A 26821-nucleotide genomic window follows, 5' to 3' on the forward strand; every position below is an offset into this window, starting at 1 on the left:
ATTATTTTCAAGCAAGATTTCTGAATGCCAAACCTCTTCTCATAATCTCAATCATGTGAGGATAGCCTCTGTGTTTTTGAGTTATAAACGTATATATTCTTATATAGAATTTAAACCACATAAAGGAGGAAGTAGAATGTGTGTGTGTGTGTGTGTTGCTTTCTGTGCCCATCACATGAAGTCCCAGTGAAGCCGGTTGGGAATGCTAATTTGTCTCTAATCCTGGATAGGAAACCTGGCAGGAACGGCGCATTTATGTTCCTGCTGTGTCCCTCTGTACAGTGTGTGTCCGCTGTTTGTTTTTCATGAATTGATCCTTGTGTCATTCAAACAGTGTAAAGCCTACCAGGCTCTGTTGGTTTTTCATTATAAGCTATTGGGGTGTAAGTTTTTTAACTTATAAATTGTTGAAGGAGGCTATGATTCCAGAGGTTTGATGGGGTCCCCTTCCCTCTCGGCAGATTTAGGCTTTGAGTCCTGCCGTGTCTGGCCCATTTGCCCAGCTCTAATGGTGGGCTGGGGTCTGCCTCAGCCCCTCAGTTACTAGCAGACAGAGATCTGCAGGGAGTTGGGGGTGGTGAGATGGGCCCACCTGAGGATCTAAACCTGCTGTGCACTCCCCATGGAGAAGGAAAGCCAAGGAGGGCAGGGGTGCGGTGTTTTCCTATCCCCAATACTATGACCTAAGGACGTGTGTGCTCTGACCAGTTGGACCATCCACTTCTCCCCGGAGAGAGAAGTGGGAAGAGATGGGTAAGAGCTACTGCATTTACCCCATCATGGGCAGGAGAGCTGATTTCTTCACTGTGAGTAGTAGGAAGGATGAACAGAACATACAAAACTGAGGCTAAGAAAGATGAAGGCAACTGTCCATGACCACACACTAGTGGTTGGTAGAGTCTGAATGCAAACCCAGATTGGTATAACTTAAAACTTTAGCCCTTGTGAAAATGAACCTTCCTTCCATGATACTTCCTTCATTGTGAAGACTCACAGAAATTTAATACGTTCATGGTGACAGGAGATTGGGGATCAGCTTTCTGGTACATATATAGATGGCCAGGGATTTGATTGTGGATTTATAGATGACAAAAGAGAGAGCCCAGAAATAAGCCCCAGACTCAGAAGCAACGCCAAGCTTAAGAGGAGACAGGTCCATGAGATTGTTCCCCAAGTCTCCATCCTTCACTTTCTCACCTCACTCACTCTGTGATGCTTTGATGTGATGTGACAGCTGATTTCATTGGTTCCAGTAATAATATGAAAAAATCAATTGACTTGAAAAATTAGGAAACTTGCCTATACTGTATATTATTATTTATGAACAATGTAGAAACAAAGCAAAAAGCGCCTGCTTAGAAAGAAAATTGGTCTATCATGTATCTAGAGTTCTGCAGCTTTTGAATGAAAGGAAGGAGAGTATCACTTATTATCACATGTACTTAAGAAAAATAATTTGATTGGTGGCTGTTCTCAGTGGTTTTGTGTTTCTTTCAGATGTTGCCCATTTAATGTGGTTTGAAAGACTCTATGTTTGGCTTCAGTGTTTTGAAAAATACATCTTGTACCCAGCAATCATTTTGAATGCCCTCACAACGGATGCGTTTTCAATAAGCAATTACCGGCGACTTGGTACCCAGTAAGTGGAGAAGTTTATTCACACCATGATTTGAATCAACATGTTTTCAAAATCTAGTGCATTTTCTCTGAACAGGCTGCAGCAAAAGCCAACTTCTGTCTACTAATGATGGGCCAAGTATCAGTAAGCCATGGTGGCCTTTTACTCAAACTTGCTGTGGCTAGATGGTTATTGTTGAAAGACTGGGGTGCAAACAGAGTTAGGTCTGCTTGAAGTGATCTTGGAAATAAATTGTCAATAGATTTGAGAGTCATCCTGTGGAACCTTAGTCAGAAGCCTTAACGAGATAATGGCAGCACAGTGTGATCCCGGGGTTCCTGGAGTTCTGACGATCATGCTTACAACTCTATGAATTGCCTCATGTCATTTCATTTAGCAAAGACTCTATCATTTTGTGCTTGAGGGAGGGGGAAATTAATCACTGTCACTGTTCTCTCTGCATTTATCAGGAGAAGCCTTGTAATTAAAAGGAAAAATGGACCACAAAGAGACTTCATGTCATCAAAATGCTCATGTTTTTGCAAAATGTTGTATTTTAAAATGAACTCTGAATTTACAAATGAAAGTCTACGTGATAATTTGTGGATGTGTTTTTCCTACAAAAGGTTGACAGTTCTGCCAATGAGTTAATAGAGGAGGAGGATGTAAAAGAGATTTCTTCTCAGATTTGCTTCTGAGTCATGACATGACCATATCAACCCTTATGTGTAATGCCAAGCAGGCCTAGTCTTCCTTTAGGGGTGTGATGAGAACAAATTAATCAGTATTTGTCAAAGATAAAGCAAACTCAGATAAAAGTCATGTGATTTCTTGGTTGGACCTTGAGTAGATTCATGGTCACTCAAAGCAGACGCTAAATGAAATGACCCTATAACCTTCCTGTCTTTATCAGACTCTGCTTTCCTTCTAGTCCAGACCTGGTTCAATCAGGCCAGGGCAAGAAGTCCATATGTGTGTGCTAAGTCACTTCAGTCATGTCCGACTTTGCAATCCTATAGATTGCAGCCCGCCAGGCTCCACTGTCCATGGGATTCTCCAGGCAAGAATACTGGAGTGGGTTGTCATGCCCTCCTCCAGGGGATCTTCCTGACTCAGGGATCAAACCCATGTCTCTTATGTCTCCTGCCTTGGCAAGTGGGTTTTTTTTTACCACTAGTGCCACCTGGGAAGTCCATACCGTTTGGTAATTAAACTCCTAGACTTCAGATCCAGTGATGAAGATTTAGTCTTACTAGACAGAGAAGGCAGCTGATGCGACTGCAGACCTTTCAGTTTGGGTGGGGCCCCATGCATGAGATAACCCTACGTCTAGAACATCCAGTGCTTTTCTAGTGGCAGGTGTTTCCAGTGTGGTACCATTTTGGCTGACGCCATGAGGACATTCTGGGACAAGGTAGATCCTCAGTTTCCCAAACAAGCATTCACAGTCAGAACCAAAACAGCCAGCCAAGTACCAGGGCTGCCCTGGGATAATCAGCAAAAGCACTGAGAGTTCTCACTTCCCAACATCAGGACAAGGACCTTGAGAGTTAAGCCTGCCAGTTGAGGCCAAGCAGCTCTGGCTATTGATGGAGGATGGATATAAAGGTTAGGAATTATGAAGAGTCGAATAAACAATTCACAATTCATTGATAGTCCAGTTTGAAGTAGTATTAATCTCTATCTCCTGTCATTTTTTTCAAGACACTAAAGAAGTGGCACCTTACCTATGTACCTGCAAATACTCTTAACTCCCAGATGATACCCACAGAATTCTTTTTCTCAGAGCCCAAAGTGATGATTCCTTTATATTCTTGAGGCATCCATCTGAAGACTCAAAAAGTCTCTCTAAAATCTGTAAAATCTAAAGACTCTAAAGAGCTCAAGCATCCCGCTAGACCAGCTGTTCTCAAACAGGACAGCAGGAGGCCATGTGTCAGTATCTCCTAGAGACCTAGAGACCTGGGTAAGCCCAGCCCACACCTGACCCTCATAGAGAACCACGGTACTAGATTGTGAACTCCTCAATGGCAGGCACTGTTTCTTATTCAACTTGTAATAACAGGAAATGGTAGGAGGATGGACGGATGGATGGATGATTGAGTGGGGGCTGGTAAATAATGAGTGGGTGCCTCATGGGGTCTTGTTAGGCATCTGCCAGTGTGATTTAAAGGGATGCTTTGCCTCTGTCCCAGGCCATTGTTCACTGACTGCTACTGAAGCCTTTATAAAATCTTCAGCTAAGCCTACAACCATCTGTGAACCATTGGCTGTAACCATTGCTATTGCAGTGTTAGAAAAGCCACAAGCATCACTCCGTAAGCTCTCTCTTAGTCTTCGCCAGTTGTCATTAATAAATATAAAATGGGTGCTGTCCATTTTAGTCATAGTCATGGAAAACAAAGTTTAGAGTTAACCCTCATCTAGATTTTTGCCTGAATAACCGAGAAAACCCACTCCTCTCCTTTGAAAACCAGAATATCCCTAGCCTTGGGACACCTTATCTTTGGGTCCCTTCGCCCCAAGAACTTTGGCTGTGTCATAGGCATTCTCATATCCTGGGCTGTCATCAAAGGCAGATGGGCCTGAGTCCTGTTTTCATACTGTATGTTCATCATGGCCATTAGTTTCTACTGGAGAAGAAAGGGGTTATAGAGCAGTGCTCAGCCTCGCTGAAGGAATAGAGGTTACTAAACACCTTCCCACTCTCCCCAAATCTGCATGGAATCAGGGCTAGTTTTTCTCAGAAGCCAAATCTAAGTCCACACAGTGCTTTGGCCAGACCTCACTCAGGGACAGGGTAGAATCGATTGCAACACTAGGTCTGAAAGTGTATAAATTATTAGATTGAGGCCAAAGGCCAATGAAAATACTACCATTAGATCTTTTTGATGACAAAAATGACAATTTTGTACTTGATAGATGCCAAGACTTAGGAGACATGCTTTTACTGCCTGGATCCTGAGGTATTATTAATGCTGATAAGGGTATAAGTGAGTCACTTAGCTGTACAGCAGAAATTATCCCCACATTGTAAATCAACTATATGTTCATAAAATTTTTTAAAAAGGAAACCTCTCTTTTAAGTGCAACTGTTCTCTGGAACATATTTCCACGTCTTTTTCTTTTGAGTTACCAAATAGGATGTTCAAACTAGTGGGAAATCTGGTTAAAATGTGCAAGACTTTCTTTCAAAAGGACTGACCCCTCAAGGAGGTAGTGGTGTGCTCTTTCTGGCTGTTCTGAGCACTGATCAGTTACCTTCCCGTCTCAAGGTAGGTAGATTGTTGACCTTGTTGTCTGCTAGAATTGTGCACATAGCACCTGCCCCCAGAATAGTTAGACAGGAGAACTGAGGAGTTTGGTCCTCACAGCAGAGTCCTGCTATTTCTTTGCGGGTCTGCCTCTGTCCTGTTTCGTAACTCAGAAGGTCTAGGGCGTGGGGTCCTGGGTCATGTTGTTGATATAATTTTTAGTGGGGAAAAAAAAGATCAGAAAGCTTATGTTTACAAAGACAACAAATATGGTGGAAAACATTGCAATGAATATGTAAAGTAACAACAGTCTTATTGAGACAGTGGGATTTTTCCTCATTTCAGAATTTAATATTAGCTACTGTTACTCAGATGTTTAAGAATCTGCCTACAATGCAGGAGGCCTGGGTTCGATCCCTGGATCAGGAAGATCCCCTGGAGAAAAGAATGGCAACCCACTCTGGTATTCTTGCCTGGAGAGTTCCATGGACAGAGGAGCCTGGCAGGCTATAGTCCATGGCATTGCAAAGAGTTGGACAAGACTGACTAACACTTCGCACTGTTACGGCATTGATTCAGTGAGATTTTGTAATTTTTTTAAAGGCTTGCATTGAGCTGATGCTAACAAGGACAACCTGCTCTCTCACTTGCCACCAAGCTTCCCGTGGAACTTGACAAAGCAGTAGCTCCTTCAGATAAGCTCCCAGGAAGCTCTGTGCCCTTGATTGCAAAGTTCTGAGCACAGTGGGGAAGCTGCCTCTAGTGGCAGAGTCTGTGTTGGCGAGTCCAGTTTCAATTCTACTGTCACCCCGTGAGATGAATGACTAAAACTCTGAGACTCAGTTTACTCCTCTGTAAAATGAAGATAATAACCCACCGTCTTGGCTTTTTGTAATGTGCATAACTCACAGTAAGCACTCAAGACTCGTGAGCCGTTGTAACTCACCCAGCAGCGTGTGGACCACCACTGATCATCTCCTTTCTTTCCTTTTCAACAGCTGGGACATTTTTCTGATGGTCATTGCAGGCATGAAGCTGCTGCGGACCTCTTTCTGTAACCCAGTCCACCAGTTTACTCACTTGGGCTTCACAGTGATTTTTTTCCATTTCGACTACAAAGATATTTCAGAGAGTTTCTTACTGGATTTCTTCATGGTGTCCATTTTATTCAGCAAGGCAAGTTAAGCTCTTTTCTTCATTTCAAAATAGAAAAGGTGCATTTCTCACTAAATGCTTTAAGAGGTTGAAACATTTTCTTTAAAAAAATTATAGCATTATATTAAATTGAATTTCATATGCATGTCACACTCTTGCTGCCATTTGAGGAGCATTCCCCATGGAATGGACGTATGCCATGTTATTTGCCAAAAATCACTAATTAGCATAAATTAGCCATTTGTGTTGCTTGAAATTTTATGATCTTTGTCTCTGTTAACAATCTCATTGTGGAACTTCATAGATCTCAAAGTGCTTGGAATTAAAAATTAGCAACCAGACTAATTTTCTTTTTTAAAAAAAACTTAGCATTTTGCCTCTGGAGGTAAAGTGGAACCAGGGAGCTGTGACTCTTGGAATACTTTCTTTCCCTTAGCTTGTCTCAGGTCAAGATTTCATCTGGTGTAAGTTCACCCATGGGCAGTGGGAAACCCTAATCACAGTTCAGGCAAATATATGGGAGTAGTACCTAACATTTAACAAAGGAAGGTAAGCTCCTTGGAATACTGGTCTGAGTGTATGTGCTCTGAGCCCTGTAACAAAGCTGGAGTGTAAACAGAAGTTAGGAAAAGAATTTGGAAAACTCTTTCCTCACATGCTCCATTTAATATAGCAGGCATGGTTTTCTGCCCTGATGATGTCCTATTCCCCCTTTTGGGTAATCATTTTTAAATTTGAAGGTTCTTTTCCTGAATTTCATTTTTAACTTCTATTGAATTAGTTCTATTAATTTCTGTATATATTACCTGTCCTTTCCTTCACCTGGCTTCCTCTTGTTCTAAGTGACAAAAATTCAAATATTCCAATTATATCACTTTGGCAGCCCACCCTAGTTTCCACATTTTATTCCCAAGTTTCAGCTTTGGTCTTTAACCCACAAAGGTTTGTTTTCCATTTGTCTGGGGTCTGTTTAGTCTTGATAAATTTATTACATTTTTCTAATGATTCAAGTCACAGGCTTCCATAATCTGTTTTTCTTCATTATGTCTAAATGTCCATGATCTCACATAATAAATGTAAAATTGTCTCCTTTGATCTTGAAAGCATTGATGAAGTTGTAAATAATTTTACTACTCATAGCAATAAGAGCTTATTATCAGATGCAAAATGGGTTGGAATAGTTTGAATTCCTCACTCTGGCATTATTTATATCTTGACTTGGTAATATGTATATTCTTTCCTGAACCCTAGTATCTTAGAAAATTATACATAATGATGCCAGTCTCACCAGGTGAGAGGATTGATTAATGTTAAGTAGAAGAGAAGGTTTTGTTTGTTTGAGTTCTACCAGTTTATTGCTACCAACCCATCTCCCTCCACCCTCTTCATGCATACTCATGCTTAGGCATGTAATCCCATGGACTGCAACCCGCCAGGCTCCTCTGTCCGTGGACTTTTCCAGGCAAGAATACTGGAGTGGGTTGCCATTTCCTTCTCCAAGAAGAGAAAGGTTTAAGTAACATGTGCTGTCTAAATATGAGGTAGGACTTTTAAAGCCATCATAAGTAGAAAAAGAAAAGTCACACCCTGCTTAGGACATGAAGTAGTGTGGCTGCTTTTCTGTACTGAACCGTTTGTTTCAGTAGCCTCCTGTATTAGCGCCAGGTGCCGAGTGAACAAGAGCTTAGCAGAGAAGGGTGAGCTCCTCCGGTAATAGTCTTCTTAAGTGATTCCACTTCTGCAATAGGAACAGGGATTTTCATTTGCTGGGGGGACAGCAGCCTCCCCACTGATCAGCCTGCTGGTCAGTTGAGAAATGGCTACTGCTAAAATGTCCGGTAGGGGCGGATGTCCAGATCGAGAGGGCTTGCTGGCAGGAGAGGAAGCATTTACACAGACCTGTTGCTCTTCTTCCTGCCCACGTGGGCAATTAGTGCCACCCTATGCATAGAATAATGAGGAGGGTGGAGCCTGATGGTACATAGTCTGAAACTGTTAATAAATTAATAGTCTTTACTTACAGAGCAGAAACAGACTCACAGACTTAGCAAACTTGTGATTGCCAGCGGGAAAAGAAGGGGAAAAGAGATAGGCAGTTTGGGATTGACATGTTCAGTTCAGTTCAGTTCAGTTCAGTCGCTCAGTTGTATCTGACTCTTTGTGACCCCGTGAACTGCAACACGCCAGGCTTCCCTGTCCATCACCAACTCCTGGAGCTTACTCAAACTCATGTCCATTGAGTCAGTGATGCCATCCAACCATCTCATCCTCTGTTGTCCCCTTCTCCTCCTGCCTTCAATCTTCCCCAGCATCGGGGTTTTTTTAATGAGTTGGCTCTGCCCATCAGGTGGCCAAAGTATTGGAGATTCAGTTTCAGCATCAGTACTTTCAATGAATATTCAGGACTGATTTCCTTTAGGATTGATTGGTTGAATCTCCTTGCAGTCCAAGAGATTCTCAAGAGTCTTCTCCAACACCACAGTTCAAAAGCATCAATTCTTTGGTGCTCAGCTTTCTTCATAGTCCAACTCTCACATCCGTACATTACTACTGGAAAAACCATAGCTTTGACTAGACAGACCTTTGTTGGCAAAGTAATGTTTCTGCTTTTTAATATGCTGTCTAGTTTGGTCATAACTTTTCTTCCAAGGAGCAAGTGTCTTTTAATTTCAAGGTTGCAGTCACCATCTGCAGTGGTTTGGGAACCCAAGAAAATAAAGTCTGTCACTGTTTCCACTGTTTCCCCATCTATTTGCCATGAAATGATGGGACCAGATGTGGTGATCTTAGTTTTCTGAATGTTGAGTTTTAAGCCAGCTTTTTCACTCTCCTCTTTCACTTTCATCAAGAGGCTCTTTAGTTCTTCTTCCCTTCCTGCCATCAGGGTGGTGTCATCTGCATATCTGAGGTTATTGATATTTCTCCTGGCAGTCTTGATTCCAGCTTGTGCTTCATCAGCCCAACATTTCACATGATGTACTCAGCATATAAGTTAGATAAGCAGGGTGACAATATACAGCCTTGATGTACTCCTTTCCCGACTGGGGACCAGTTTGTTGTTCCATGCCCAGTTCTAACTGTTGCTTTTTGACCTCCATACAGATTTCTCAGGAGGCAGGTCAGGTGGTCTGGTATTCCTATCTCTTTCAGAATTTTCTACAGTTTGTGGTGATCCACACAGTCAAAGTCTTTGGTGTAGTCAATAAAGCAGAAGTAGATGTTTTTCTGGAACTCTCTTGCTGTTTTGATGATCCAGCAGATGAAGGCAATTTGATCTCTGGTTTCTCTGCCTTTTCTAAATCCAGCTTGAACATCTGGAATTTCATGGTTCATGTACTGTTGAAGCCTGGCTTGGAGAATTTTAAGCATTACTTTGCTAGCATGAGAGATGAGTGCAATTGTGCGGTAGTCTGAGCATTCTTTGGGATTGCCTTTCTTAGCGATTCGAATGAAAACTGACCTTGTCCAGTCCTGTGGCCACTGCTGAGTTTTCCAAATTTTCTGGCATATTGAGTGCAGCACTTTCACAGCATTATCTTTCAGGATTTGAAATAGCTCCACTGGAATTCCATCACCCCCACTAGCTTTGTTCATAGTGATGCTTCCTAAGGAATTAACATGTTCACACTGCTGTGTTTAAAATGGATAACGGACAAGCACCTACTGTATAGCACGAGGAGCTCTGCTCAATGTTATGTGGCTGCCTGGACGTGAGGGGAGTTGGGGACAGAATGGATACATATATATGTATGACTGAGCCCCTTTGCTGTCCATCTGAAACTGTCACAACATTGTTAATTTGCTATACCCTAATATATAATCAAAACTTGTAAAAAATAAACCCAGTGCTGCAGGCATTTGGGTTCCACTTACTGTCATCTTTCTGAAGCACCAATAATTTCAGAGAGAACCATAGTGACAGCATTCCCGTCTCCTCTAATTGAGAGAGCCTTAGCAAGTATAATTTGAATAGTCTGCTTTTAGGATGGCAATAATAGCAGAGTCTAAAAGAAAAAAAAGCAAGTGAGACAAAAGCTGGAAGAATCAGCACCCTGAATTAGCAAGTTAGTCCTGAAACATCCCTGGCTCCATCTGATGCCTGCTCACTCTATCTTGGCAGAGCAGCAAATTTTCTGGAATAAGACACGAGATCTGATTCCCTGGTAAAAAACATAGTTAAAGAAAGGTCTTTAAGGTCTTCTTGGAAAGACAGGCCAGTAGAAAACAGTGGCGATGAGGAAGGTCACAGTTAATGTTTCCTGTAAAGATCCTGCCTGCCAACCTCAACGGCTACTTTCTGTTCTTTCTCCACATTTTAAGATATCTGTAAAAAAAATTGTGTCTATTTAACATATTTCTTAGAGTCTTTCTAGAAACCTCCAATATTGTTTTTGCAGGGAATACTGCTCTTTAGGGGGATTCATTGCACAATATGAAATTTTGTTTGTTCAGTAGACTCATCAATGTCTGACTTATTTACCATCGTCCTCTCATTTACCATCGCAAAATCTCTAAGCTCTTTCCCCAGCCCGGCTCCTGTTTTGCTAAATAGCAAAACTGCTGTTAGCCTGGCAGAAGGGCTGCAAGATGAATGGGGAGAACTTGGAAGGGCCTCCAGTTTCCTTGGAAGAAACGAGCTGCGTGAATATTGGACTTGTTATTATTATCATAAGTCAGTTGTCCCTAATCTTTCAGGCTTTATGGGTGGAAAGAAAGATGTGATATGATTACAGAGAGATGATCTGTGGAGCGAGATCAAAGCTCTGGGGTCCAGAGGGTGAAATAGATGGCTTCCAGAGAGCCTGCCTGCGTGTTACTCTCTCCCTCCTCCAGTTCCCAAATCCCCCCGAGGTCTGCAAGATGAATGTTGGCTGGTCTCCTCTGTCTGCCAGATCTGCTGAAAAGTGGGACGTCATGAGTTCTGGGCCAGAGCTCAGCAGGAAGGATTCGGTTGCATTGACTCAGTCATCTTCCCAGGTGGCACAGTGGTAAAGAATGCGCCCACCAATGCAGGAGATGCAGAAGACTCAGGTTTGATCCTGGGTTGGGTAGATCCCTTGGAGGAGGAAATGGCAACCCTCTCCAGCATTCTTGCCTGGAGAATCCCATGGACAGAGGAGCCTGGCGGGCTACAGTCCATGAGGTTGCAAAGAGTCAGATATGACCAAGCAACTGAGCATACACATGCATGCATTGACACAGAGGATGAAACATTCCTTGTGGATGGGGCTCTTGGATGGGGGAGACGAGCAGCGGAGGGAAAGAAGGGTCCCCACATATTCCATCCCGTGAGGTCTGTTGCTCCAACCACACACCTCTTTCAATTTAACCCCTTCAAGGAGTTAGGCCCCTCTGTCCTCTCTCCCTTAGCCTCTCAATCCCTTTCCTCTCTCTCTTCTGTCCCATTGTTACTGACCAGAGTTCTTGGCCTCCTTAATCAATAGGAATTGATCAGAGGTCAGGCAAAGCTTTATTGGGGCCCCTGCTGCAGCAGGGGATAGCAGACCAAATAACAGTTTCTCTTGCTCACTCTCTGAGGTGGGGAGAGGGAAGTTAGTTCCTTATTTAGGGTGAGGGTAGGGGAGTGTCCAGGAGTTGGGCTGGAGGAGAGGCTCAGGGGGTTTGCTCACCTTTGGTGTGGCTGTGTGCGGGGGGCATGCATGGTACCCTGCTTTCACGTCTGGCTCCTCCGCAGTGGCCGTCGGGCTCTTTGGTCTCCGTGTATCTCGTTACCTACAATTCGCTCCAGGTGTGCACAGCACGTTGTTGTTCAGTTGCTCAGTTGTGTCTGACTCTTTGTGACCCCACGAACTGCAGCACGCCAGACTTCCCAGTCGTTTACTATCTCCCAGAGTTTGCGCAAACTCATTTCCATGGAATTGGTGATGCCATTCAACCATCTCATTGTCTCTCGCTGCCTTCTCCTCCTGCCTTGAATCTTTCCCAGCATCAAGGTCTTTTCCAGTAAGTTGACTCTTTACGTCAAGGAGCCAAAGTATTGGAGCTTCAGCAGACGCACACACACAGTTATTGTCGGTCCCTTGTAGTTTCTTTGTATTCTGTTGCTCGAGGAGGCAGTCGTCCAGGTACAAGTGTTGCCGCAGAGGGTCCCAGGTCTCAGCCTGTCTCACCAGCAGTCATTCTTCTGATGTAATGAATTTGTAGCATCGTGGATATGCATGGATCTTTGGGGGACAGTGAAGCATGATCCAAGGAAGGACGATTTGGTTGTGACAGGAACAAAGGTGACAAAGGGTTCGTGCTCTCCCACTGGTAATGAAAAAGTTCTTGGAGACCATCTTGTCTTGAAATTTTTAGTAATTTTTAGTTGGAGAAGTAGGACTTGAAAAAATAGTCCTGCCAGAGAATCATTCTGCCAACATTTCCAAATTGTGTTACAAATGAAATTCTAAAGAGTGTTAGAGTGGGGGATAGCACTTTTACCATTCATGATGTTAAAATTGATGGATGAGGTGGTTTTTACATAAAGCTGTGTGAATGATGGCCCCAAAGCTGTGATGAGTGGCTGTGTTCTGGAAGACTGCAATTATCATTTAAGTTATTTGAAATTGGTTTCTAAATGGCATTTTCCTTTATTTTATGTGTCCTGGTATAAAGTCTCACCTTAAAATGGAACCACATCTTGGGGAATGAATGCTTCTACAGAAGTATTTTTTTCAAAATACTTGTTTTAAAAAGTAATTGTTCATTTATTGAGCATCTCTTACATGCCGGTCATTGGACTAGACACAAAGATGGTTAATAATATGAATGAAAGCAGTCCTTATTGGGTGCTTTCCATAAGCCAGGCACTATTTCCAGCACTCTGTGTAGATGGACCTGCTTAATCTTCACAACAATTTTGTGGCTGCGTACAGTTCATTGTACAGATGAAGAAACAGAGGCACAGAAATCAAGTTAATTGCCCCGAAGTCTCACAGCTATAAAATGATAGAGCAGGATTCTGTTCTGAGCCTATACTTTGTGACCCCCCTGTTTAGGGACTCTGGAAAGAAGTCACATGAGTAAAGGGATTGTTACAGTAAAGTAGGACAAGGGAGGTGGCCGGGGCAGAGCATTTCAAGAGTATACGTAAGAATGGTACCCCATCCCTCTAGGAGAATTCTAGGAGAATCAGAAACAGGGATGCTTCCCTTGATCTTTGAAGAAAGAGGGAGTGAGGCAGGAAAGGAAGGCGGGGAAAAGTGAGCTAAAGCAGAGGAAGCTGCCTCTGCAAAGGCGCTGAAGTGAGAGAAGGCTTGGTGTGCTCTGGAAGCTGCCAGATGTTTGCTACGTGTGGGATGTGGGGAGGGGATGGTGAGAAGGTCAAACTGGAGGTGCCGTCATGAGGCAGATCAGAGAAGACCGAGCATGCCTTGCCCCTTAGTTTGGACATTTTTCCTATTAATGTATCTGCTGGAGATTGTCAGGCGGAGGAATTACAGGCTCAGAACTGCATTTAGAAACATCTCTTTGTGGGGGAGAATGAAAGATAAGGAAGCGTGGAGTCTTGGTGATTGGGTAGATGTATATAGTAATAAGCCAGGCCACTCATAATGAGGGCTTGGGCAGCAGAGGCAGAAATGAGGACAAGGAGAAGGGACAAATCCAGGAGGTGTTTAGAAGGTGGAGCTGATAACATTTAGTGACCATGGGGATGTTGAGAGAAGTGGACTGTGGGAAGAAGAGCCATGTCTGGGAGTGTTCCCATCTGGTATTCCAGTGATTAGGTGATCTCATTAATTAGGGCCAGAATAAAAAGACATATGGGGGAAGTGCAGACACCACACACACACACACACACACACACACACACCATACACACACACACACACCATGAGTCATTCAGTCATGTCCAACTCTTTGCGACCCTATGTATTGTAGCCCACCAGGCTCCTCTGTCCATGGAATTCTCCAGGCAAGAATACTGGAATCAGTTCCATGCCCTGCTCCAACACACACCACACATACACACACACAAAATCTAAAATATTAATGAGATCATTCTTTACACATTTCACTTACTTTTTTTTGCTTAAAAATATATCTTAGAGAACTTCCATGACAGTATGTATAACATTGCCTCTTCTTTCTATGCTGCAGAGTATTCCACAGCACACACCATAGTTTGACTAGCCATTCCCTCATTGAAGACATTTAGTTTGTTTCCACTTTTTTTTCCTGTGGTAGTTAGGATTTCTGTGTTCACAAACTTCAGAAACCCAGATGTAACTGGCATAATGAAAAAAGGGGATTTATTGGTTCACATAACTAGAGCTTCCCAGATGGTGCTAGTGGTAAAGAACCTGCCTGCCAATTCTGGAGACATGAGAGACAAGGGTTCCATCCATGACTTGGGAAGATCCCCTGGAGGAAGGCATGGCATCACACTCCAGTATTCTTGCCTGGAGAATCCCATGGGCAGAGGAGCCTAGAGGGCTACAGTCCATAGGGTTGCAATGAGTCGGACACAACTGAAGTGACTTAGCATACTCGCATGCGTAACTGATGGTGTGATCCAGAGCCTTAAATGACAGTATCAAAATTCTGTTTTTATGTTTCCTCTTCTGGCATCATTCTTAGATTGGTTCTTTGTTTACAGAATTCATCCAGCTAATAATCCCAGAAAGAAGAGAAGGCATCTCTCCTAGGGTTTTAGCCTAGGTCTTGGGAAGTCTCATTGACTCGTTTTGTGTCCTGTGTTCATTCATGAACTAGGTACAGTGGCCAGAGGGATGCAAACCCTCCAGTCACTGAGGCTTGGCTCTTGTCTGCCGCTCAAGTTCTAACCAAACTTTAGAGACTGGAGTCAGAGACAGAAGAAAGGGAGAGCAGACAAGAAATATCAGATGCCAGTACATTCAATTTCATAACTCAAATACTGGTGCACATGAGTGTTTCCAGAAGACAGATTTCTGTGATAGGAGTTGCTGGGTCAACAAGATGTGCAGGAAAGGGTCTCCACAGAGAATCCTTCCAAAAGACTTCTTTGCTTCCAACTTGGATCGTCAGCATTTAAGACTTAGGTGGAGGAGGAACAGAAGTGACTCATGAAACAAGGTAAAGTACAGAGAAATGAGAAACAAGAAGAGAAATCCTTTCAAGAAGGAAGGAGTGATCAGCAACATAGAGGCTTCACAGAAGTCAAAGGCCAGAACCGAAAAGTGCTTTTGGTATAGTGGGCCCTCCATGCCTGTTTGTAAATGACAAAGTATACTCACTGACCGCAGGTCAGTATATGTAAGTGTAGGTATTTGGGGGAGCCTTGTAGTATGCTATTCCGTGGAGTGGTATTTAAGAGACAATTCCACAGTCACAACCACTTTCAGGCTGTTAATACTTCATTAGCTTAGAAAAGGTGAATGGCTTTAGACATGCCATTCTAGTTGTGTTTAAAAGGTTTAGTCCACTTGCCAGCAATAAACATGACATATGTGTGTGATATGAAGGGCCAGAGTGCCATGTTTACTTAATGTCACCATCTCTGTGTTTAAAATGCAGGTCTTGACACTTAATACAAGAATTGAATTCTTTAAGCATCTCCAGTTGGGATGCTATAGACAGCAGAAGTTATTTTCTTTAGTTCCATTACCTTAGTGTGGCTTCTGTCTGCCTCCTCTGAGTTTCTTTTTTTTTTAAATAGCATATATTTATTTATTTATTTGTTTATTTTGGCCATGCTGTGTGACATGCAGGATCATAGTTCCATGATAGGGGATCAAACCGGTGCCCCCAGTATTGGGAGCACAGAGTCTTAACCATTAGACTGCCAGGGAAGTCTCTCATCTGAGTTTTTGTTGACATCTGCACCACTTCCTCCAGAGGGTCATCATGTGGACTAGTTCTTGATATCCTGAAATAAGGTGGGGGCTGTAACATCTCTGCATTATTGTTTTGGTTCAATAATGTTGACAGATGCTCCATTTTCCATTTTCAGTTGATTTGTAGGTCATTTTCGCTTACTGTGTTGAAGAATGGATTTATCAAGTTTATTGATTTTTTTATAATTCTGAAATTTTCAATAAGGTTGTCTCACAGCTTTCTCTCTGCTAGATAAGACCCACACCATCAGCTCTTTCAAGGCTTTGCTCAGATTTGACCTTCTTAGTCAGATCTACCAAGACCACCCAATTTTCATATTGCAACTTGTCCCTACTACACCCAGCCTCCCCATCTATTCGCACTGTAATGTTTTGCTTTTTGCTGTACCATTTGTCACCTTCTAACATACTCTGTCTTTCTCTTGTTTTTCATTTTATCATCTCTTCCACCAGATGGACAGAGATCTTTGTCTGTTTACTGATATGTTCTAGTTTCCGGGACAGGGTCAGGCACACAGTGGGAAAACAAAAAATATCTGTGGAGTGTTGCATGGAGCTCTTCTGCATGGATGGGTCAGAAACTTACCCAAAGCCCCTCTGTCACAGAGCCAGACATGAACTTGATCCTATCCCCAGAATGGCCAAGCGCAGGAGTAAAAACTGGTTTGCAGAAGGTTCACAAAACTTACAGGAACTAGCACAGCTCCCAGGCTCTCAGACCCACGTTTGCGGGTCATGGCCACCCAGCATGGTGCAAGAAAGAAGTTCATAGGGTCTGCACTCTGTCCAGAAACAAAGAACACAGTCTTATGTGTCCGTGTTCCCAAGCAGACTGGAAACTCCTCGAATGGTGGGACCATGGGTGTGCTTATTTTTCCTGCCTTCTGCAACATCAAGCAAAATGCAGGGCCCTGGTTAGGGTCAGGGTTAGGGGTTAAGGGTGAGGGTCAAGGTTAGGATTATGTAATTCAATACATATTAATTGCATTCAGTTGAGAGCACAAAGATTGAAAAACTGGTTTGTGAGATATGAAATCCTAGCTTGGACGTGGTGGCTGGGTGATGTTTTATTATTCTAGAGAGATGATGAGTCACGGAGGAGGGGAGGGCGGCACATGGAGGAGGGGTGATTTTAGACTGGGCACGCGGGTTACTCAGCACTCCCTCCTTGGGCTTTCTGTGGTGTGTGTTTTGATTTTCTTGGCTTCCAATAAGCCTTGTTTCGCTGCCTCGCTGCTGCCTGCTGTCCTGTTCACAGTGGGGGAGTCAGCGCATGACCGGCAGAGCCGGCTGTTCTGCTGTGAGTGTTGCTCCATGCTCCCTGGGCAGCTGAGCCCTTCTCGCAAAGTCGAGAGGGTCGATCACAGTCTGTTTCGCGCTGTGTGTCTGCCCCACTGGTGACACCCTCATGTCATTCAGTTGGCCAGCTCACGGCATGTGGCCCCACTGTGATGCCACTTTTAACTGTGTCATATAACTGCTGGGAAGCGCCTGAATAGCCCCAAACACCCTTTTAGTCAAGATTTATAGCCCAACACATCAACTTTCTTGTCTTCCACTCCCCAGGACAACACCCACATGCCAGGGGAATGGGTTTCCCTTAACTCAAACCATACAAGTTCCGGTAATTCATCTCCTGGAAAGGGACAGAGGGCTGGAATGAAAGCTAACAGATTGTCTACACCTCAGCCTTCAAAGTAAGGGTCTGTTTTTCCTTCCCATTTAGGACTTCAAGGCTGGTGTGCAAGAGTTATATCTTTTTCCTTCATTTTTCCTTTTTTCCCATGCCAGAGTATACTGTAATAAATACATGGATTTAGTCATGTTGTTCAAACATCAACATAGTCATGTGTGTCCCTGCTAATATGTCAAAGAAGTATTTATGGGCTCTCATTAAAAAAAAAAAATTCTATAGCTTTCTCTGTAGAATCAAAGGGCTGTAGCTGATGAATCTTTAGAGAACAGGCATGTGGTGTGTGTTTGAGGCATACAGAAGCTGCATGAGAGGCTTCAGGGAATTTAGCCAAGGTGACAAATCTAGACTCCTTCACTGAAAGAATGTTGAAAACCTTCTTACTCAACAGTGAGGAAGCCCTCCTTAAAGTGCTTCCTGAAGACAGAGCTCAATTGGTTTAAGTCAGGGCAACACCTTCCTTACAAAAGGCTAATAGTTGGCACTTGTTCTCCATTATTGGGTGTAGGTTTCTGGTTCTGCAGAATTTGCACACACATAAACCTAAAGATTCCAAACAGCGTCCTTTACCACGCATTCATGTTTAAGACAAGATCTTCGAGGTCACACACTTTTTCATTACTTCTTTCATTTTGCTACCACTTTTGAAAGTACTTTGAGTTGACCAAACCATGTTGTTTCTGCCACAGTTGCAGAAAGGCGGTCAATGACAGTGAGATGGTTACTATCGTAAAATATTTATGGAGAAGAAGAGGGGAAACATCACTTTTAATCAGGAAAATTAGTGGTAATTGCATAGGTCTGGCATGTACATGAGAGTCTAACAAGAAAAATTCTATTGACCCAATACCCACCTGAGGCTTTTCTTTGCTCATTGTTTCTGAAAAACACTTTCTGTTCTTACATTAACTAGTTACTTACCTATTAGAAGATAACTGTGCAAGTATAACCAATACAGTATCACTGATGGTGAGCATACACTCCAATGGAAAATGTGGGAAAGAAAAACATAAAAAGTACTTTTGAAGCAATGTCGTAAGGGAAATAAATAAAATAACCTTTATTTATTGAGCACTTATTATATGTTTGGTCCTGAACTGAAAACTTAATGTGGATTATTTCATCTGCTCTACACAATCATTTTCTGAGATAGGTACCATTACCATATTTACTTATTTTCGTAGCACTATTTATTTATTATTTTAAATTATGTATTTATCTGGCTGCGATGGGTCTCAGGTGCAGCCTGCAAGTTCTTCGTTGTGTCATGAAGGCTCTTTCCTCTCATGTGGCCCCTGGACTTCCTAGTTGTGGCACAGGCTCAGAAGTTGTGGCTCATGGGATTAGTTGCTCCAAGGGATATGGGGTCTTGGCTTCCTGGCCAGGGACTGAATCCACATCTGCTGCATTACAAGATGGATTCTTAACCACTGGGCCACTAGGGAAGTCCCTGCCATGTTTACTTTGCATGAGAAAACTCAGGCTCAGAGGAGTAAACCTTGTCCAAGATCACACACCTAGTGAGAGGCAGAGCCTGGATGAGAACCTAGGTCTAACTCCAAAGCTTAGTCTTATCACCAGGATGCTGTACTACTTTCCATGTGATAGGAAGTTATAAGCCAAATATTATGCAGATCTCCAAAGGGAGCAATTAATTAAAGTAGTGAAAGAAAGAGTAGCAGGAAAAACTTTGAACTATTTTTAAAATCCATTTTATTTCTTCTATTGGAATATTATTTGTGTCTCTTTTTTTAAGTCACCACTATTACATTAATGGGGATTCCCTGATGGCTCAGAAGGTAAAGAATCTGCCTGCAGTTCAGGAGACCCAGGTTCAATCCCTGGGTCAGGAAGCTACCCTGAGAAGGGAATGGCAACCCACTCCAGTTCTTGCTTGGAGGATTCCATGGACAAAGGAGCCTGGCAGGCTATAGTCCATGGGGTTGCAAAGAGTCAGCCATGACTGAGTGACTAACACATATAACACACATTAAATTAATAATAGAAAACTTACATTCACCAGGATCTACCTTCAAATAATATTATATTGTTACTTGTGCCAGATGGTGCTAGTGGTAAAGAAGCTATCTGCCAATGCAGGAGACCCAAGAGATGTGGATTTGATCCCTGGATGGGGAAGGAAATGGCAACCCACTCCAGTATTCTTGCCTGGAGAGTTCCATGGACAGAGGAGCCTGGTGGGCTACAGTCCATGGGGTCACAGTCAGACATGACTAAGCAACTGAGTATACACACACTACTTGTATAGTGTGAGAAATTTCAACAGTTTCTTCCCTGGTATCCTTGGTATTATTGTCATATATTTTATTTAACATATGCTAAAAACACATAGTGTATTGTTAACTATTTTTGCTTTAGAGCAAAATTTCTCTTTTAGAGCAATTAAAAATAAGAAAAAATAGTTATTGTCACCTATTTTATTTCTGATTCATTATTTGTTTGTGTAAGTCCAAATTTCCAACTTGTATTTCTTCTGCCTGAATTTCCTGAACAGTTTCTGTACTGTAGGTCTATTTGCAATGAATTCTGTCAGTTTTGTTTGCCTAGAAAATATTTCTCTCTCCTTTTTGAAAGACATTTCATTGGGTATAGAATTCTATATTGATAGTTTCTGCCCCACCCCTATTTTTGCTTTTAAAAACTACCACTCCATTGTCTTCTGGCTTACAGAAAGTCTATAATTTTACTTTTATTCTTCTCTGTGTAATGTGCCTTTTGGGGGGCTGCCTTCAAGGTTTTTCTTTTTGTTTTTAGTGATTCGATTATGATATGCCTAGTGTTGTGTAGGATTTATTATTATTTGTTTGTTTATTCTATTGTTTGTTTGGGTATTTATCCCCCTTGGTATTATCTGACTTTCTTGAATCTGTGGCTTGGTATCTGTCATAATTTTGGAAATTTCTTTTCCATTATGGCTTCAAACACTTCTTTGTCCTGTTCTCTCTTTCTGAATTTCAAAGAACACCTATGTTAGTTTGATATTGTTATATATCTCTTGAATACTTAGTAATGTTTTTCTATGTGTCTTTAAAATTTTTATTTGCTTATTTATTTTCAGCCATGCTGGGTCTTCACTGTTGCATGTGAGCTTTCTCTCGTTGTGGTGCGAGAGCTCCTCGTTGCGGTGGCTTCTCTTGCTGCAGAGCATAGACTCTGGGGCACGCTGGCTCAGTAGTTTCAGGTTGAGAACTCCAGAGCACAGGCTCGTGGCTCAGCTGCCTGGCAGCTGTGAGATCTTCCTGGACAGTGGCTCAGACCTATGTCCCCTGCATTGCAAGGCAGATTCCTAACCCCTGAGCCACCAGGGGAGCTCCATATTTTCTTTTTGAATTCACTCAGCATTATCTTTATATTTTGGTTTAGGTCATTTTTATTGGCCTTCTTTGAGTTCATTGATTCTTTCATCGACTGTGTTAGTCTGATGAGCCTGCTGAAAACATTCCATGTCTCTCTTGTGTGTTTTCCATTATTTGCATTTGAGTATCTCTTTTAAACTTTCCATCTCTCTGCTGAAACTTTTCATCTAATCTATCACATTGTGTACCTTTTCCATTAGAGCCCATAACACATTAATCAAAGTTATTCTAATTTCCACAGTCAGATAGTGCCAACATGTGGTTCATATCTGACTCTTGCTCTGATTGTGGCTTTATGTTTTAGGAGTCTCTTTTTTCTTGCCTTTTCATATGCCTCATAATTTTTCGTTGAAAGCTAGACTTCTGGTGGAGGGCCATAGAGAATAAAGCAACGAGCTTTTATGCCTGGAACTGGACATGCCTTTCCTTCTGCTAGATTTTTGATGGAGAGTTTGAGTTAATACAGTTGGGTTGGGGGTTTGTTGTTGCTGTGGTTACCCTCAAGGTACCCAGACTTCAGAACTCCTGAAGGGATACCTTGCGTTTAGATCGGGGTTTGGTTTCCAGAGCAACATTTGCTCAGCACTCAGCTCTGCTTCCAGCTGCTCCTCGCTGTGTCTCTTCACGTGGGGGTGTTCCTTTCCTTTCCCTCTTCCCTCAGCATCTGCTTTTACTTTTCACTTGAAGCTTGTTAACTTGGTGGCGGAGGAAGAGGGTGGAGGACGTTCTCTGCTTTCTGATTAAACCTCAGTCTCAGGCCTGCCCCGTCCCTTGGTCTCGGAGCTGTGTCCTTCTCGGTCTCCCTGTCCCTCCTCCAGCTGCAGTTGGTCCAGGAGGTGCTCCTGCCCCCTCCCCAGGAGCAGGGCTTTGTTCCTATTGTGTCATTCCCCTCTCCCAGCTGCAGTGAGTTTTTTTTTATCAATGCTCTGGCGACAACAGTGTTTGCTGGCTTTTCCTCTGCAGATTGGGGCTTCCCTGGTGCCTCAGATGGTAAAAAATCTGTGTGCAATGCAGGAGACCCGAGTTTGATCCCCAGGTCAGGAAGATCTCCTGGAGAAGGGAATGCCACTCAGTATTTTTGCCTGGAGAATTCCATGGGCAGAGGTGCCTAGCAGACTGAAGTGCGTGTCCCATAGGAGAAGTCTGGAAAAGGGGTCCAGCAGAGTTTTGTACCCTCCAGGTGTCCGCTGTTTCCTTCTTTCATGTCTATACCACACCAGACACTTCCTTAGGGTTTTCTCTGATCTTTTCTGTGAGCACCCGGGGGAGTGCATGGAGAAAGAGCCTGCAGTGTCTACACCCCTCAGGGGCTTCCTGGTCTCCCAGGAGCCCACACTTGACTATCACCGATTCATGAGCTCTTTTCCTGCTGTGAAAGCAGTAGCTTGAATCCTGATAGGAGTCTTATGAACTTGGCCTTTACACCCTCTTTGTAAAACCTACATTTGTCACCCTTAGAGTTCTAATGAATCTTCAAGAGGGAGGGTGCTGAGTCGCTTCAGTCATGTCCAACTCTTTGTGACCCCATGGACTGTAGCCCACCAGGCTCCTCTGTCCATGGGATTCTCCAGGCAAGAATACTGGAGTGGGTAGCCATTTCCTTCTCCAGGGCATCTTCCTGACTCAGGGATCGAACCCATGTCTCTGATGTCTCCTCCTGCATTGGCAGGCAGGTTCTTTACCACTAGCACCACCTTGAAAGCCCTCAAGAGGCAGGAAGCCCCCCAAAACCGAATCTCGAAAGCTGCCTCTCCCGTATGGGGAAGAGAATTATAAATAAAATCAAAGACAGGAGACTATCCTACATACAGTAATTGGATAAAGGCTAACATTCGGAATTTAAAGGACTGAGGAATTGAAAAGGAAGGCAGAATGTGTACATTAAATGTATTGCTTCTACCACTCCACTCCATGTTCAATTTGATGCTTAAAGAACAAAAGTAACCCTCTATCCTCAGTTACTTTCATCACCTCCTGTTTCTGCTGTGTTGAAGTCCACCCTTGCCTCCTTCCCCAGTGACCCACCTCCCCACACACCAGAACCTGCACCCCCACTGTCCATCACAAGCAGAAACACACACAGAGATGCACGATTAAATTTAATTCCTAATTCTCAGGGATTGTGACAAGACCTTTTACTTTTGTGTATTCCTACCTCTTGGTAGATTGAAAAATTTAAATGTGCCATGGTGACTTCATTTGCATTTATGGATACCCTAATTAGTAGTTATGAAATATGAACCTAACTAGTATTTTCTGTCATGTTCTCCTTGGGGTCTGAATTTGTCAGGCTGCATAAGACTGGCTAATCAAAGAATCAGGGCCTGTTGCAGTGCCCTTTATTAGCTGCACATTCATTTGCCTAAGTAGCCTACCCCTGCTGGGTACCCTCATCCCTGTATCGCCTCTGCTTCTCTTCTTAGTTACAATTTTCCAAATTGCACTTCACAGATAATCTATTACCCCACGTTCCTTTGTCTTCCCTTATATTTTAGTTTCCCTTAATGATTCTGTTTTCACTGTTCTGTTGTAGGTTAATCAGACTCATCTTGCTTGATACCTCTTTCCTGAATAGTCCTGAAATTTTATATTTTACTATTAAATATCATGCTTACTGCAGTATAGCACTGATACCCTTTATCAGTTTAAGAAGAACTTTTAAAATTACTAGGTTGTGAGGCAGTTTTATAAACTTGTTGAATTTATTTTTCAGCATCTTTCCTGAATCAATTAAATATTATATAGTCTTTCATTTACTTCATTTTTGTGAATCAATGACATTTTTTCTAATATTTAACCATTATGTGATAAACCGTATTTGATCATGATATATTTTTATACATTTACAGATTCATTTGTTAAATATTTTATTGAGGATTTCTGCATTTATATTCATAGATTAGAACACCTGTATTTTCCTTTCTGATAATATTCATGCTACTTTTTTGGTATTACAAAATAGACTTCCAATATAAACTGTGAAGTTTTGCTAAGGTGCACATTTTAAGGCTACATCTTTTCCTCTACAAATAGCTCTAGCTGAGTTCCACAAATTATAATTGGTACTAATGCTTTTCATTGTCATTCATTTTCAAGTATTATCTGATTTTGGTTATCACTATCAATGCTGTTTTTATTGTTATTATATCCAGAGTTTGTGGTTGTTGTTTCTATTATTGCTTTGTTGTCCTATTATTATTGGCTTTTAATTCAATTACAAAGCAATCTGCGTGATATCAATTCTTAGCATTGGTTAAACCTTCTTTTGGAGTTTAATCATTCATCAATTCTTGTAAATGTGCATATGCTTGAAAACTATATTCTTTCTCTTTGGGTTGACTGCAAGATTCTAATACACATATCTCTTAGATAAAGCTTGTTAATTCTATTGGTCAAATATTTTATATCTTCATTTTATTTCTCTAATTAAGCAATTATTTTCTCAGATGCCTGTCTTAAAATCTCTCCCTGTGATATAGATTTCTTAATCTTCTCCTGTAATTCTGTCCATTTTTACTTTAGATATCTTGAGATTATGTGGATAAGTACATACATTCCACTTAATTGTATCTTCTGGTAACTCTTTCTTTTCATCATTATGTACAGATTTTTATTCTTTATTGAGTAAAAGTCTAGTTTGTCTAATATTGATATAGGTAAGCAAGTTTTCTTTTGATTAGGATTTGCCTGGTATGTATATTTTTCATTCCCTTAAGCTTTCTAAGTAATTTTACTGTTTCTAATGAAAGCATCTAGCACAATTTTCCTTGTTAATACAGACTGAGAATCTTTACATTTTCATAGGCAAATTGTATCCATTTACATTTACTCTGATTACTTGTGAGCTTTTACATTTTTCTATCATGATTTTTTTCTTTCTTTTTATGATGCTTTTTCTTTGCCCTCCTACTCCTCTCTTTTTGCCTTATATTGAATTGAATAAATTTTATTTGGTCCCTTCTTTTCCTGTAGTGCTTGGAAATTGAACAATATTCTTCTGGTTCTTTAGTGCAATGAATCTCAATGTGTGATCCTCAGAAAAGCAGCATCAGAATAACCTGGAAAGATATTCTGGTCTGCATCCTAAACCTACTGAATCAAGAACCTCTGCAAGTGGGAATCAGAATCCTTGATTTACAAGCTCTCCAGGCAATTCTGATTCATACTAAAGTTTGAAAACTTTAGCGGTGTAGTGGATACTATTAAATCATTAAGATAAGCCTATGAAATTAAAAATGTCTTTTTTTTCTCTCAGCCCAGAGACTTAACCTTCAACTCCAATTGCCCTCTCACGTCTTAAATATTTATATCTAGTATTCAAATGTATCACTGTCCTTATGATTATTTTTACAATTAATCCTCACACTGATATTTTAACACTTCAGCAGTTTTTTTTTTTTTCTCCATTATTCTTGTATGTCCTCTCTTGAACATTTTTCTACTCCCCATATCCCTACCTATGCATCAACATGTCTGATCACTTTCCCCAATTCTTTCGCTCCTGGTTTTCAATCCCTCAGCTGGGCTGCCACCTGAATTCATCACCTCGTTCCATCTTGAACTTCCAAATGTCTTTCCATGTGTCAACATCCTTTGCAAGCACTCTCATCTCTGCTGTCTCAGCATTCACTCATTTTGAACTCAATTCACCTTTAATTCAATAGCCAGTCTCTGGGATTCCTTTCAGCCTCTCCTGCTTCTTCAAGTTCAAACACTGATAATCATAAGTTGCATATTTTTCTGAGTTAAAAAAAACTTGATGAATTTTACAACAAAATTTTAAAAAAGGGCAAAAAAAAGAAAAAAGAACTAGTCTGGGATGGGAGACTAGTAAGGCTGGAGCAATAGGGATAACAGGTAGTGATTGAATTTAATCAAATGGACTTATCATATAGGCAGCTCCTAGTAAAAGAACATTCAGTAAATGGTGAGTTATTTCACTGGGAAAGAGGGAGGAAGTCCCCAGAGGAAAGGTGGCCTATGCCTTATTTAAGAATGTACTAGCAAGGAAATGGGTTAGGGTCATATTTATTTGGGTGACACTTCCCTTAAGATAGTTTGTGAATTTATGCAGATTGCATTTTCTACCTAGAGCAGAGATACAACAGCATGTCTATGCCAAATTGAAAAGATGTTTCCAGAAAGGGTTATTTGAAGTGAGAGTATTTATGGTGTCTTTCTTTGGGAAACAGCCAGAATTATTCCACTGTGACTTTTCGTCTTTTCTGAGTGTTTTTAGTGGAAAAGACCCAGATGATTCTGTTTTCTCGTATAGTCATACTTGGGTAATTTGGGAAGTTTATTATGCTTTATTAGGTCTGAGATTTAAGAGCGTGGCAGCAGAGCATTAGGAATGAGATAAGCTTCATAAAAACAGAGGCCTCATACTGTCTAAGGAGATGCTCAAGTTCATAGCTAATGGAAATGGGACTTCTATTTAAAGTACCTCAATGTGACATATCAGTCCCAAGCTCACACGTTGCTGTATATAAAATAGATAACCCACAAGGACCGACTGGATAGCACAGGGAACTCTACTCAATACTCTGTAACAACCTAAATGGGGGATTTAAGTTTTCTCATTTGAAATAGATATATGTGTGTGTATAACTGAATCACTTTGCTATACACGTGAAACTAACACAGCACTATAAATCAACTCTGTGTGTGTGCTTAATCGCTCAGTTGTGTCCGATTCTTTGTGACCCCATGAATTGTAGCCCATCAGATTCCTCTGTCCATGGAATTTTCCAGGCAAGAACACGAGTGGGTTGCCGTTTCCTCCTCCAGGGGATCTTTCCAACCCGGGTACCAGACCCACATCTCCTGCGTTGCATCTCTTGTATTGCAGATGGATTCTTTACCACTGTGCTACTTGGGAAGGCAGTAAATCAACTCTCAGT

The 26821-nt window shown here is 41.9% G+C and overlaps 1 protein-coding gene across 3 annotated transcripts in view; it reads left to right on the forward strand.

Annotated features, from left to right (window-relative positions):
- Positions 1-26821, forward strand: part of PCNX2 (pecanex 2) — a 301990-nt gene that overhangs the window by 163190 nt on the left and 111979 nt on the right. For all 3 annotated transcript variants that reach the window (XM_043925987.1, XM_043925989.1, XM_043925988.1), the window contains 2 exons: positions 1498-1639; positions 5871-6048. In XM_043925987.1, the coding sequence (XP_043781922.1) occupies positions 1498-1639; positions 5871-6048 (320 nt within the window). The remainder of the gene's footprint in view (positions 1-1497; positions 1640-5870; positions 6049-26821) is intronic.

This window comes from Cervus elaphus, chromosome 15, assembly GCF_910594005.1.
Source record: "Cervus elaphus chromosome 15, mCerEla1.1, whole genome shotgun sequence".
In the NCBI taxonomy this organism is placed as follows: Eukaryota; Metazoa; Chordata; class Mammalia; order Artiodactyla; family Cervidae; genus Cervus; species Cervus elaphus.